Source organism: Meriones unguiculatus, chromosome 9 (genome assembly GCF_030254825.1).
Source record: "Meriones unguiculatus strain TT.TT164.6M chromosome 9, Bangor_MerUng_6.1, whole genome shotgun sequence".
Taxonomy (NCBI): Eukaryota; Metazoa; Chordata; class Mammalia; order Rodentia; family Muridae; genus Meriones; species Meriones unguiculatus.
Window position 1 is genome coordinate 3914399 of NC_083357.1, and position 15346 is coordinate 3929744.

Genomic DNA, 15346 nt, shown 5'->3' on the forward strand with positions numbered 1-15346 from the left:
ATGGCGAGTCGTGCTGGCCCTACCTCCCCTCCCCAGGAGTGAATTTTATGTAATGTGAAGTTTGTTTACTGAAATACAATTAAAAAATAAATAAAAAGAGGCTGGAAGTGTGTCTAGATTCCCAACCAGGTAACAAGATTCTCAGTGGCTACATAACCCCTCGCCACCAGGTGGTCAGGTGAGGAATCACATGAAGACAGAGATTCTGATGGGCCGGGGGGTTGGGGGGGGAGGTGGATAGCTGGATGGGACCCAGATCTTTCGTTTCTGACAGTCCCCTGGGTGGCACTGGCTGCTGTTTTGTGGTCAAGTTTGAATAGCAAAGCTGCATGAAGGACCTTCTGGGCCCGGTTACCACTCGAGGCCTCAGGAGTCTTACATTCTGTGAGTCAGCCTCTGTGGTTTGTCCCTAGAAGATTGGAAGTTTGGACACACAGTTTACCCAGCACTTAGGACTAGAACAGCATGTGGGGCTCGGTGCAAAATAGAAAGAGCTGGGGCTCTGGTTTCAGAGGTCAAAACAAGAGCAGACACAGCAGCCCACGTAGCTTTTATTCACACGCAGGGCAGGAAGGCAAGAAGACCTGGCTTGGTTCTCAGCGGGATGACGCCAGCTGACAGGCTCCTGGCTTCTGACCCCTGGTGGTCAGAAGAGATCTGCAAGAGAAGAGGGTCCCCGCATGAGCAGCCGAGGGTGCTGAAGGGCTCCCTGTCCTTGCTGAGCCCAGTGACCTGTCGCCTCCAGCTTCGCAGTCACTTGGGACAGCAGCGCCAAGAAACAGGCCTCAGGGAGCTGGGGGTGGCCTGGGCATCGGGGTGCCAGTGGATGGTGAGAATAGACGGAGGAGCACAGAAACCAGGGTTCTTGGAGACTGAGGTGCTCAGTCGCTGGGGCGGCACAGACTGCACCCGCTGTGCATTCTGCTGCCAGGGGCCCCGGGAGACAGGCCCAGCAGGCGTCCCTCGGCCATTGGAGCCACTCACCGTCTCCAAGCAGGTCAGGTTGAGGACTGAGGACTGGGGGTAGGTTTGAAGCCAGTTCCTCCAGCAGGCCCAGAAGACCTGTCACTTCTGCCTCCAGGTGCTCCACCGTCTTCTCCACCGTCTAGAGTGGGAGGGCGGGGGAGAGTCAAGCTCAGGAGCTAGGCCAACTTTAGCTTAGCTTAGTGATATTCTGAAGAAATCCGCTGTGCTGAGGAGAGGGCTCTGGTGCTGTGGAATACTGGCCCTCGCCCAATCTCTGCGCACTTTTCCCAGGTAACATCACTGGCTGCTCCCTTCACCCTTTTGAGGGTCCTCTTGTCTGGTACTAAAAAGGTGCCAGACTTGGCACAGGGACTTCCAAGCACCTTTTTCTTTGTTTAGGGAGTTGGCAAAAAGAATGCACATTCCTTTTGTCACACCGCCCCCTGGTGACACCTTTATTAAATGACACAAGTTTCTTGTTCGTAGGAGTTGCTCGAAGGGGTGTGTGTTGCTACAGATCCTGCTGGCAACTTAGTAAAGCCTACAGGCTTCATGCCAGAACAGTGCTTTAATGCTTAAAACAGAAGAACAATGGTGCCAACTACATTATAATAGCATTCAAGTGTTAAAACTATGTTACTTTAGGTGTCGATGTCTGTAAGCTCAAAAGTTAGTAAACAGGAGGATCACCACAAATTCCAGACCAGCTTGGGATAGCAGTAACACTTTGTCTCAAAAAATTATTATTACTACCTTGGGGGCAGGGGGCAAAAAGGTCAGAAGTCAATCTTAAAAGCTGTCCACTTTTTTGGGGCGGGGGTGCACACTTAAGTCAGAGAACAGCTTGCAGGAGACAGTTCTCTCCTTCCACTTTGAAAGTCCTGAGGATTAGGCCAGGCAGTGGTGACACATGCCAGCGCGCAGAAGGCAGAGACATTCGGATCTGAGTTTGAGCCCAGCCTGGTCTACAGAGTGAGTTCCAGGACAGCCAGGGCTGTTATATAGAGAAACCCTGTCTCAAAAAAACAAAAGAGAACAACAACCAAAAAAAAAAAAAAAAAAAAAAAACCGTTTCAGCAGTGAAGGTAAAACTTTTCCCCACACAAGTTTATGAACCCCTAGTTATGATTCATCACAAAATTTGATGGTTCCATTTGCCCATACTCCAGTGTCTTAGGGTTTCCATTGATGCAATGAAACACCACGGCAAAAAAGCAAGCTGGGGAGGAAAGGGTTTATTTGGCTTCTGCTTCTACATCGCTGTTCGTCACCAGAAAGTCAGGACAGGAACTCAAACAGGGTAGGAACCTGGAGGCAGGAGCTGATGCAGAGGCCATGGAGGGGTACTGCTTACTGGCTTTCTCAGCCTGCTTTCTTACAGAACCCAGGACTGCCAGCCCAGGGATGGCCCCACCCACCACAGGCTGGGCCCTCTCTCATTGATCACTGAGAAAAATGCTTTACAGCTGGATCTCATGGAGGCATTTCCTCAATGTTCTTTCCTCTCTGGTGACTCTAGTTTGTGTCAAGCTGACAGATAAAACCGACCAGTCCACCCAACTAGGGAAAAATCTCAGGCAATGCCTTCTGGAAGGTGGGGTATAAGACATCGCTTGGCCGAACATCCCAGTTAGAACAGAGAGCATTTAACTTGGTGGCTGGGGAACAGAACTGGCCTGGGTTTTCTGACATTTCTACTCCACAGGGCCTCCAGCCTGGCAGCTGGCCATGAAGCTTCGTGATTCCTTCCTCCCGTGCCCTCATTACCTCTTCTATGACATCTAAACGGCCTTGGACAGCCATATGTCTGTCACAACCTGGGCTCCAAGGTAGCTCTTCTCTGGAGGAACTGGTAGACTCAGCAGCTGTAGGAAAAACAAACAAACAAACAAGCAAAAACAAGGCTTGTCACGGCGGCGCCAGTGTTTCCTTGTGACACTAGAGTCCTGTGAAGACACCAGGCCTAAGTGAGGTGGATGCTGAAATGAGACACAAGGACAAGCAGAGGATGGAGATGTGAGCCACCTCTCTAGCCGTGCCCCTGTCCGCAGACCCAGCAGGGTTTTCAAGGAGGCAGTGTATAGGCTGGTAGAGTCAAGACAGGCAAGGTTTGACTGCTTGCAAAGATACGGAGAGAAGCATGTCTTCCTTGAACAAACCATCCAGGTGGTTGGAATGCATGCAGAGAAACAGAATGTGAGATTCGACCAGCAAGGGGTCTTGGTATCAAAGCCCTTGGCTTTGATCTGGTGCCTCCATGAGCCTCCACAAATGTTTGAAGAGAGTGTCTTGAATTTCACACGTGGAGAATGGGATGTGACTTTGGAGGGAAGCAGTGATCTGCTAAGAAGCGATGAGCCACACAGTAGCAGGAAGAACTCAGGGAGGAGACTGAGCAACCTCATCACTGGGAACCAGCTAGTCTGAGCTGCTCTGACCACATCCAAAGCCATATTGCCAGTGAGAGGATCAGAGGTCTAATCTACTGTAGTGGCTGCTCTCTTGACTGCATTTGAAATTATCTAAAACCCAAGTAACTGGGTGCACTTGTGAGGGTTTTATCTTAATTATTTGAATTAATTAGTTAATTATCCCAATCTTTTGAGGTGGGAAGATCCATCTTTAAATGAACTCTTACCTTCTGCTTGCAGCCTATATGAAAGACACAGAAGGCTAGGCAGTGGTGGCACACACCTTTAATCCCAGCACTTGGGAGGCAGAGGCAGGTGGAGTTCTGAGTTCGGGGTCAGCCTCATCTACAGAGTGAGTTCCAGGACAGCCAGAGCTATTTAGAGAAACTCTATCTTGAAAAACAGCAAACAAACAAAGGACATGGAAGAAGGAAGCCTGCTCTCCCTGCCTTCTTGCTTTGCTGACAAGTCCAGTCCTTCACTGCTATTAGAGTCTGTTTCTTTAGGATTTCATGATATACTGAAGACCAGCTGAACTATCCAGACTCATAGACTGAACATCTATTGGATTTTTGGATCTTTCATTGGTAGAAAGCCATCGTTGGGTTAGCTGGACAATGGTCTGTAAGCCATTCTACGAAATCCACTTTCTAAATATCAACAGATTCATTCTTAGGCATTCCCTAGAGGGACAGAACTGATGGAATGGATGTCCTTCTAGAGAACCATGACTAATACATATTCTCAACTCTTGACTCATCTCTTCCTTCACTGAGGTTGTACCTGGCACCACCAACTCTGACACAAGAAGCCAGCCTCCTGGTTCTGAGCTTGGGCTGCACTGGGTGGCTAAGGCATTAGAGTTGGCTGAGCCCTGAAAATGTCTGTCCCCAGGGAGCAGGTGCTGTGAGGGGAAAAAAAAGAAAAAAGAAAAGAAAAAGAAGGCTTTTCAGATGGTAGAGAGAGTGATGAGTCTAAAGTGGCAGGAACCTGGAGAGGTTGGTACTGTGAAAAAGAGCCAGAAATGGCCCCGGCCAAGCTATCCAGGCCCACTATGGGAATGTGCATAGTTAGCAGTGTGATGGGAAGGGGAGCTGGGAACTTGGGTCCTGGGAGATTTCTTCCAGAAGCCCGGCCAGGAAGGAAGGAAGGAAGGAAGGAAGGAAGGAAGGAAGGAAGGAAGGAAGGAAGGAAGGAAGGAAGGAAGGAAGGAAGGGAGAAAGGGAGGGAGATCAGCTCGACTGGGCCAGAGAATGGTGTACTATTATCCTGGGTGTTTCCTTGGGCTTTGGTAAACACAGCCATGCTTAGTAGGGATAGGAGAAGAAGAGAAGAAGGAATGTACTTCCGGGAGAGAGAGGAAGCCCTGGAATCCAGGATTAGGGGAATCAGGAGGATGCAAGAAAGAGAAAATGCAGTAAGCCAGTGGCAATGCCCAGTGCTACAATCCTGATCTATGTCCTCTGAGAGCCCACATGTTGGTCCTGGGGGTGAGGCAGGGGCGGGGAATCTGTCACTGTAAGGTGATGCTGAGAGATGGGGCCTAGGTGGAGGTTGTTACAAGACTCTGGGTGTGTCCTCCGAGGGCATTGTGGAACCCCATTCTCTTACTCTTTTTGGCTTCCTGCCTGATAAGGTGAGAGGTCAACAGCAGCACCCAAACTCAGTGGGGCCAGTTGACTATGGGCTGAAACTTTTCATTCATGAGCCAAAATACACCCTTTCTCTCTTTCAAGTAGATTGCTTCAGATATTTCATTTTTTCCTTTTCCTTTCTCTCTCTCTCTCTCTCTCTCTCTCTCTCTTTCTTTTTCTTTTTTTCTTTTGGTTTTGGTTTTACGAGGCAGAGTTTGTGTAGCCTTGGCTGTCCTGGCTGGCCTCGAACTCACAGAGATGCTCCTGCTTCCGCCTTCCTGACTGCTGGAATTACAGGCATGCACCACTGAGCACGCTCAAATATTTTCTTATAGCGATTGCAAGATAATGAGTAGAGAACCTTTTGTGAAGGGCAAATGATTCCCTTTCACTGAACTTAGAAACTCTGTTCAAAAGGCCATGGAGCTACTACTGATTTGAGGAAGGGAAGAGAATGTTATTGTGGTGTTATGACCTGATTGTGAAATATCTCCCATAGGCTTACGAGTCTGAACACTTGGTCCCCCGCTGGTGATGCTGTTTTGGAAGGTTATGGACTGTATAGAGGGTGGAACCTTGCTGGAGAAATTATGTCACTAGGGGTGGGCTTTAAGTTTTATTATTATGCCAAGAGTGGTGGTGTACGCCTTTACTCCCAGCACTTGGGAGGCAGAGGCAGGCAGATCTCTGTGAGTTCAAGGCTAGCCTGGTCCACAGAGTTCCAAGACAACCAAGGCTACACCCAGAGGAATCCTGTCTTGAAAAAAAAAAAAGTGTTTTTGTTTGTTTGTTTATTTTGTTATTATTATTCCAACTCCATTTCCTCTTTTCCCCTCTGCTTCTGGATTGCCCATGTGATGTGATGGGGTGGCCTCATGCTCCTGCCATCATGGCTTTCCACCAGGGTGGACTGTAACCCCTCTGGAGCTTAAGCCAGAATAAACATTCCCCCAAAGTTTGTTGGAGTATTTTATCATAGCAACAGGAAAGCAACTAGAACAAGTGGGGTGCTGGCTCTTCCTGTGTAGAAATGGGTCTTTGGGAGACCCACGTTAGAATATTCCCTGCTGAAGTGTTAGTCTTAGATTTACTTCAGAAACCCAGGCTGGTGGAGGAACCGTGAGAAGTATGGATGGACACGCAGAGCAATGACTCTGGGAGTGCATTCAGCTCTCCCTCTGCTTTTACCTGCGTTGTTTTCTTTTGCGTTTTTTATATTTTCATGTGGGTGTTTTTGCCTGCAGGTGTGTAAGTGCACTGTGTGCATGGGACAACTGGGAAGGTCAGAACAGAACATCACGTCCTCTGGAATTGGAGTTGTGCGTTTCCTTATGGAAGCTGGGAACTGAACCCAGATCCTCTGCAAGAGCAGCAAGTGCTCTTAACTGCTAAATCATCTCTCTAACTCAGACGTTTATTTTAAATTATGTGTCTGTGTTTGTGTATGTGCATGTGAGTGCCAGTGCTCACAGAGGCCTGAAGAGGGCACCAGATCCTCTGCAGCTGGACTTAGAGGCAGTTGTGAGCCACCCAGTATGGGTGCTGGGAACTGAGCCAGAGTCCTCCATACGAGGACTGTAAACTGCTGTTAACACACTCTTAACTGCTAGGCCATGTACTCCACCTCTTAATGTTTTTATAATTTAAATTGGTTGCCTGGTGGAATTGTTAGCTAAAAGCAGAAAGCATGATGGGCTGAACAAGCAGATACAAAGTGGTGAGGACAAAGACGAGACCTTCAGTCTGGACCTTCCTGCTGGAAGACGGTGCTCCGTGATCTGAGATGCCTCGGAGAGACAGAAGAGGTCCAGACCAGCCTTAGCAAGGTGAGCCCACATTCTGTTTCAGCTTAAGCTGGGGGCTCCGCCTGGAGAGAGTTAGAGGAGGCAGGAAGAGCTCCTCTTACTCCAGGGTGGGCCAGGAAGATGAACCTATCCTCGTGGGAGTCTGCATAGATGCCTTCTCTGTATGCTCTGCCTGGAGGCCTTCAGCCAGGGCAGCGGTTCTCTCCCTGTGTGTCCGTGTGTGTGTGTGTGTGTGTGTGTGTGTGTGTGTGTGCGTGTGTGTGCGTGTGTGCGAGACATGTCAGAAATCCTACATACCAGATATTTATTTACATTACAACTCATAGCAAAATTAGTTCTGAAGCAGCAATGAAGTCATTTTGTAGTTGGGGTCACCACAACATGAGGAACTGTATTGAAGGGTTGCAGCATTAGGAAGGGTGAGAACTGCTGAGCTAGTGACACATGGCAGCTGTGGGTATCTTGAACAACATGCCTCCGCTTCTCCCCGATGTTCTCCGTAGCCTGTGATGAGGTCTAACTTGGCTCCAGATCCCTCCAGGGAGGAAGCTGGGGTGAGGTCACTCCCCTCCCTCAGCACTAATCGCTCACATCTGGACTGAGCTGTGCTCTGAGCTCATCCAGGCCTCCTGGGGATTCATCTGACAGAAATCCCGGAGCACACACTAACAAGTGTCCTGCCTGACCAGCTCTCCCCTGCAGAGAACCTCAGCGCAGCTCTGCTTGGTGAACACCCAGCAGACCCTTCTCAGCCTACACCCTCGACCTAGATACACCCTCAGCCATTCACTTTCTGGCCTCCACAGCCTGCACTGTCAAGCTGGGTGGGGTTAGGCTGAGGCTCTGCTTCCCAGATGCATGCTTAGGGGTACAACGGTCTTTCAGAAGTTGCCTGAGGCCTCAGAGGACAGAGCTGGAATAAGTAAGGGATAAGTAATGAGTAAGGGAGAAGTCCACTTTTGGTGATAAAAACTTGGGCAAGTCAAAAACTGGGCTCTCTGTCTCTCTGTTTCTCTCTCTGCCTCGCATCATCACTCTGGCTGCAGGGTGAGTGTATGGGTGGAGGGGCCAAAGGACTGCTGTGTTACCTCACAGGACTTTGAGCCTGTGAGCACAAGGTTGTGGGCATTCCCTCCCTCCCTTTCCTCCATCTGCCCTCCCTACTCTGCCTGTTGAAATGGATTTCCTAGAGCATGGGGTTGTTTTCTCTGGCCTTGCTCCTGCTTGAAGCCTTGTTTGTACCCTGGCTGGTGGCCATGGGTAAAGCAGTGATGAGGTGAGCCCAGAGACCAGGTGAGGTGCTGGGCTGGCTGACCTAACTAAAGAGGCTCGGCCACCAGTCTTTCCTCTATACGGCCCCGCCCACTCATAGCCCTTCAAGGCAACCTAAGGTACCTGGGACTCACACACTGAGAAAGTACCCACAGTAATCATCAAAACCATATTCTGTTTTTACCAGCAACTCGGCCACTCGGGGTTAATGATATTTGACCACATTCGACGTAGTAGGATAATAAAGCTTACCACATCCGTACGTATATAAATATCTGTGAGGCGTTCAAAACCATTAATGGGTTTTGATTCTTCTAGAGGAGAAGCAAAGTCGTATTTTTAAATTGTAGGAGGTGCTCTGATAGAGCTCCTCTGACTGAAACAGGCCAAGAACCCTGCAGCCCTTTAAGAGAGAGTTAGATTCCAAAAAAAAAACTTTGTTTTGTTTGCTTTTGCTTGGCGGTGGTGGTGGGAGGCCGTGTTCTCTTTCCCATCTTGTTCTGAGTCTTTTTTCAGCAGTTTTTTGTTTGTGTTTGTGTTTGTTTTGTTTTGTTTTCCAAGATTTTTGAGACTCACGGCTCACTCAGAAACTTACCGGTGTCCTGCCCATGCTTTTGTTTTTGGGTTTTAGTGTTTTCCTCAGGATGGGAGTTAAGCTGCTGTAATGAAGACCCCCTTCCCCTGTCAATCACCACCCCCTAAATATTTCTCTCTCATATGTTTAGTCAAAGCTGTAGTGGCTGATGGTCAAGCTGTAGGCAGCTCTACTACCCATGATCCCAGATTCTGTCGGCTACCCCATATATTTAAGCCACTAATTATAATAAACTAACCCTCCCCAAGGTCCAGGAAGTTGAGGCCTCAAACCCACCAAGATAAACCTCACCAACATACAGTTGGAAGTCAGAGGCACAGTCCGTGGGACACTCTTTGTCTCTCACTCAACTTCCTCCCTTGGTATGGGCGATGTCAGGCCTTTACAGGCAGTGCCACTCCTGCAGGTGGTCTTGGGGTGTGTAAGAGAGCAGGCTACGAAGCCATGGAGAGGAGCCAGTGAGCGGGGTTCATCACAGTAACAGAAAGCAAACTAGGATGGGGCATTGAGCAGATGAGCAAATATAGATGGAGGATAATGAAGCGGGTAGGTCAGGGAGCCCCTTGCTCTGCCTCTGAGTGGAGTTTAGAGCTCAGTCTAGGTCACTTGGATCAGGTCTCAGGACAGCTCTCTAGGGCCAGATCTATACAGGAAGTCAGAAGGTACCATGTTCCAGAGGGGCTTCGCCAGCAAGGACGCAGGGGCAGCCCTGACCTGACTGCATTATCTTCTGCAAGCCAATTCCATCTGTTGGACCCTGGCTTTTGTTACTTTTTAAACGGGCATAGCCAGACTCTATCTTCTCAGTTATTATTGCTTTGTGGCTCTTTATCGTGTCAACATTTTTGCAAAAATGTATATGAGCATATGTATCAGTCATTTAATTCTAGCTTTTTTCCTTTTTATTTTTGAGATTATAATTCTAACATTTCTCCCTCCCATTTCCTCCCTCCAAATCCCCTCATATACCCCTACTTGATCTCTTTCAAATTCATGGCTTTTTAAAAAATGTTTTATTATGTGCATATAGAATATACATTCTTAAATATAACCTGCTCAATCTGTATAATGTCACTTTCATGTGTGTTGTCAGGGCTGAGCATTTAAATAAATAAAGTCACCCATTTTCTTTCTCAATCTTCTGGCACCTCAGCCTTCCAATGCTAGGTGGAAGGGGTTATCTTCTCCTCCATCTTTAAAAATTATTATTATTATTATTTTACATTAAGTATAAGGAATTCCCATAGCCCCAGCACCTAAAGGGCTGAGACAGAAAAATTCCAAGTGCAAGGCCAGCCTGGGATTCACTGCAAGAATTTGTCCCAGCTGGGTGGTGGTGGTGCACACCTTGGCCCAGCGCTCAGGAGGCAGAGGCAGGCAGCACCTCTGAGATTGAGGCCAGCCTGGTCTACATAATGAGTTCTAGGATAGCCAGAAAAACCCTGTCTCAGAAAAAAAGAAGGAAGAGGAAGAAAGAAAGAAAGAAAGAAAGAAAGAAAGAAAGAAAGAAAGAAAGAAAGAAAAGAAAAGAAAAGAAAAGAAAAAAATTTGTCAAAAAACCCCAAGCCCCAAATTGTTGTTATGATTTTGCAAAATCAAAAGTTTGAGTGCCATGTGCAAGGGTACACAGCTAGAAGGAACCCGTCTGCCTGACACTGTCCCCGCTGGTGATGCGGCTGTGCGAGGTTAGTTCTATCTTCCGTCCACTATCTCCTGTTGTAAGAAATAAATCACTACGTTCCTTTTCAGGGCATCTAGAGTTCAGTGAGGATGGGGCACACCTTCAGTCCCAGCACTGGAGAGGCAGAAGCGTGCGGGTCTCTTCGAGTTCATTCAAGGCCAGCCTAATCTACATAGCGAGTTCCAGGCCAGTTATGAGGACTACATAGTGAGAGCCTCTCTGCCTCCCCCTACACCCCCCCACACCACACACACACACACACACACACACACACACACACACACACCACACACCACACACACACACACCACACACACACACCACACACACACACCACACACACACACCACACACACACACACACACACACACCACACCACACACACCACACACACACACACACACACACCACACACACACCACACACACCACACACACCACACACACACACCACACACCACACACACACACACACACACACCCCACACACCACACACACACCACACAACACACACAACACACACAACACACACACCACCACCACCACCACCACCACCACACACCACACCACACACACACAACACACACACACCACACCACACACACCACACACACACACACACCACACACAACACACACACCACACACCACACACAACACACACACACACCACACACACACACCACACACCACACACACACCACACACCACACACAACACACACACACACCACACACACACACCACACACCACACACACACCCACACACCACACACACACCCACACACCACACACACACACCACACACACACACACACCACACACACACCACACATACACCACACACACACACACACACACACACACACACTTTCTTTTTTAATTATAAGAAAACAAAAGAGCCAAGTCAGGCATGGTGGCACATGCCTGTGATCCCAGCACTCAGGGAGGCAGAGGCAGCAGGATCTCTGTGAGTTCAAGACCAGCCTGGTCTACAAAGTGAGTCCAGGACAGCCAAGGCTACACAGAGTAACCCTGTCTAAAAAACCAATTGAGGGGGCAATGATGGTGCACACCTTTGGTCACGGAGCTCAGGAGGCAGAGGCAGGTGGAGCTCTGTGAATTCCAGGGTAGCCTGGTCTACATAGCCAGGTCCAGGACAGTCATAGCTACACAAAAAGCCCTGTCTCACAAAACCAAAATAAATAAAAGAGAAGACACTGAGGATTCTTCTGACGTAAAAGCATGAACTCAGGTGAGGCCTTGGAAAAGGTCTCTGTCAGGGAGCTGGTGAGGGACTCACTGCATAGCAACTACCCAGCAGCACAAACCTGGAGACCTGAATTCTATCCTCCAAAACCACGTGAAGGGGGAGGGGGAGAACCAACGCCACAGAGTTGCCTCTGACTTCCTCGCTTGCTCCGTTGTGTGGGACCCCGCACATTCAATACTAGACAAGTCGCTTACTTAGTAGCTTTCAAGAACCATAGAAATGGCCACCACACCGTTGAAGAAAAGGACTATCCTTAGCAGGAGTCAAAGCCATTCAAGTAAAATGGTAAAGATGGGCTGGCCTGGAGCTCAGCTGCTGGAATGTTCGCCTTGAATGTTTGCGGGCCCAGGTTTGATCCTCAGCACAGCATAAAAACAGAAATGGTGGCACACATCTCCAGTCTCAGAACTTGGAAGGTGGAGGCAGAAGGATCAGAAGTTCAAGGTCCTCCTTGTCTACCTGGTAAGTTCAACACAAGCTTGAGCTATAAGAGACCTTGTTCTTTAACAAATATATCAAAAATAGCTGGCCATGGTCCCAGAACTTGGAAGGCACAGGCAGTTTGATCTCTGTGGGTTCCAGGCCTAACAAACAAGTTCTAGGACAGCCAATGCTACACAGAAAGACCATGTTTCTAATAACTAAATATACATCAAATATATAAAGACTACGTGGAAAATATTTTTTTGTGTGTGCAAAGAAAATCTAACTGGAATTAGATCAAGCTTCTATATATAGCCATCGATTTTATAGACGACATAGAGGCAGAGGAATGCTTTAACAACACCCATGGATTCAATCAGCAAAATCCAAATAAGCAGAAAATTTCTCAACAACTAATTTCAAGAAAAAAAAAATGAAGGGAGGGGTGGAAAGAGACAGATTACATATTTAAAGAAACAGCAGATATGTCAACCAAATTCAATCAGCCATATAACCTTGCTCAGGTCAAACAAATTAAATGTTGAAACAAAACAAACAAATAAAAACCATGACACAACTAAGGTCACTCGAACACTGATGATTGTGTTATGACAAAGAATTACTCTTATTATGGCATTGAAGTTTCTTATAGATGAAATTTAAGATGCTGGGTCCCGCACTCTAATTAAAGGATGGAGAGGTGCTTTATCAGTCAAGAGTGCTTACTGTTCTTGCAGAGAACCTGAATTTATTTCCCAGCACCCACATGGTGGCTCACAACACCTGTGACTCAGGTTCCAGGGGCTCCAGGCTCTCTTCTGACTTCCATGGGTTGGAGCACAGATGAGGTGCACATAATACCCTTAGACACACACGTAAAACAAATATTTTAAAAGGAGAAACCAATGAAACTCAATGTGCCACACCCAAAAAGAAACATGAAGAGAGGGGGGCATGTTCAGAAGAATGTTTCAGTGAGGGGAGGGGTGCGAAAAAGATAAAATTCATTGTATGTATGAAATTGTCAAGCAATAAAAACTTTAAAAATAAAGTGTTTGGGATTTCCTTTAAAATAATCCAGGGATGACAGCAGAAGGAAGATTATAAACTAAACAAGAAAGCTTCTGAATTAGTGACTAATTATAATATCTACTTATGTTGTTATTTTGATTTTTTGTTTTTTGTTTTGAGACAGGGTTTCTCTGTGTAGCCTTGGCTGTCCCGGACTCTCTTTATAGACCAGGCTGTGGAGATCACCTTGCCTCTGCCTCCTGAGTGCTGGAATTACAGGCGTGTGCCACTGCACCCGGTTTGAATTCTATTTTTGTATCAAAACATTTTCATTGTCAAAAGTCAGGGAAAGACTGTGCCTCTAGTACTCACAATGAAGGCGTTGAGTGCTGGGACACTGTCTCAAGTCTGCGTTGGGAAACTACCTTGGCACATATCTATACTCTTTTAATCTGTTGCACTGAGCGCGCATAATCACAAAGGAAAGCATTGTTGCTCAAAGGCCTGGGAAACTGATTGGTAGCAGAGACAGGTCTTTCCTCTGGGAGACCAGCTGAGCCTTGGTCCCTGTCTAAGCAGCCTAAGCAGAGCTGAGAGGAGGATCTGAACAAGGAGGAGGAGCAGGAGGAGGAGGAGGAGGAGGAAGAGGAGGAGAAGAAGGAGGAGGAGGGGGGGAGGAGGGGAGGGAGGAGCAGGAGGAGGAAGAGGAAGAAGAAGAAGAAGAAGAAGAAGAAGAAGAGGAGGAGGAAGAGGAGGAGGAGGAGGAGGAGGAGGAGGAGGAGGAGGAGGAAGAAGAAGAAGAAGAAGAGGAGGAAAAGGGAGGTCGCGCCTTTTTTGAGCTAGACAGAATGTCAGCCACTCCTTAACAGACGGGGAATCTGAGGCTAGAGAGAACTAGTGTTCCGCGTTCACTGGTGGGCGCGTTCTTTCTTACACACCCTGAAACCAGCCTATGAGAAGTAAAGCATTTCTCCCAATAAGGAATCCTTCATTGATCTGGGTTAGTTTCCCTTCTCTCTGTAGGTCCCCAAAAGCAACCAGATCATTAGTCTCCATGCCAGGAATGCCTGCCTGGCTGGAGCAAGGACCCAAGGGAGCCAGAGGCCTGGGGTTTGGTGCTGGGTCTGCCTTGGCACCCTAAGGCCGGAGCTAGGATAAGCCATAGCTCTTGGACCCTTCTAAGAACCTGGAAGGTGCCTCTTCACTTCACTAGAGACACGTCTGGTCTCCAGGCAGGTGAGACGGTACCTTTATTCTGTCTGTCTCTCCAAGGGGGGGCGTTGGCCCTGCCTGAGTCATTGACCCTTTCAGGCTCCCCTTGCAGGATGCCCTTTGCAGCCTTCCCCTGGATGCTCTGGCCCCGGGAAGCCACACCCTGCAGCTGGACCTCCGCCCAGGCTGGCTGGCCTTCTCCAGCGCTCTACACATCCGGTTGCTGCATTCCTTTCCCCAAATCTTTCTTTCTCCCGTTTTTTCCCTACCATCCCTATTCGTTCCCTTGTTTGTGCTTTTCTCAAACTCCCTTCTCTTGCTCTCCTCATCCACATGCGATTATCTCCAAAGCCTCCTTGGCTCCTAGTCTCTTCTCTCCTTATTCAACCTCTTGATCTCTGCCCTTTTCTGTCCTTCGGTGTCTCTGTTTCTTTCACCATCACCTTTCCCTCCCTCCACTTTTCCCAGTGTCCGATTCCTCTCTCATTCCTACCTCGCCGTCCGAGGATGTTCCTGGGTCCTTGGTCCCATTCGCCCGCCGCGGTGCGGAGCAGAGCGAGCCCGGCCAGCGCGCAGAGCAGCGGCTGCATGGTACCGAGCCACCGAGTGCAGTCTGTCCGGAGTCGCCTCCCCGGGATCGCAAAGTACGAGCCAAAATTCCTGGGCGGCTCCGGGCTTCTGGCTCCAGAGAACCTGCCCGCCCCCTCCAGAAGCCCCACCGTACCCTGGGAGAAGGCGCAGCCTGGGATCCCATCCTGAAGGCAACCTCTCCTCCAGGGCCTCCCGTTCAGCCTTCCACCCCACTCCCGCCCTTGGGAGCCCCGCACAGAAGTGGGGGAGGAGGCTCCCAGCGCTGCTACTCCGTGTGAGCCCATTTCACAGACAGCCAGAGGGAGCCCAGGAATGAGGACCTTCCTCTGGATCCCTCACGGGCAGGCACAGGGTCTGAACCCAGGGCTCATAGGATCTTGGAAGTGTTTTCTGCCTACCTCTGAACTGCAAATGAAGGCTAATGATAATGATATCGGATACCGGGAACGGAAGGTTTAGCGCCTGCTGTCTA

The 15346-nt window shown here is 48.7% G+C and overlaps 1 protein-coding gene across 1 annotated transcript; it reads right to left on the reverse strand.

Annotated features, from left to right (window-relative positions):
* Positions 1-533: 533 nt before the first annotated feature.
* Plac9 (placenta associated 9) lies at positions 534-15085 on the reverse strand. Its single transcript, XM_060390710.1, has 4 exons — positions 14777-15085; positions 2734-2831; positions 985-1105; positions 534-657 (listed from the first exon to the last, which is right to left on the reverse strand). Exons 1-4 carry the CDS (start codon positions 14871-14873, stop codon positions 647-649), a joined length of 327 nt encoding a protein of 108 aa, XP_060246693.1. The 5' UTR covers positions 14874-15085; the 3' UTR covers positions 534-646.
* Positions 15086-15346: the final 261 nt, after the last annotated feature.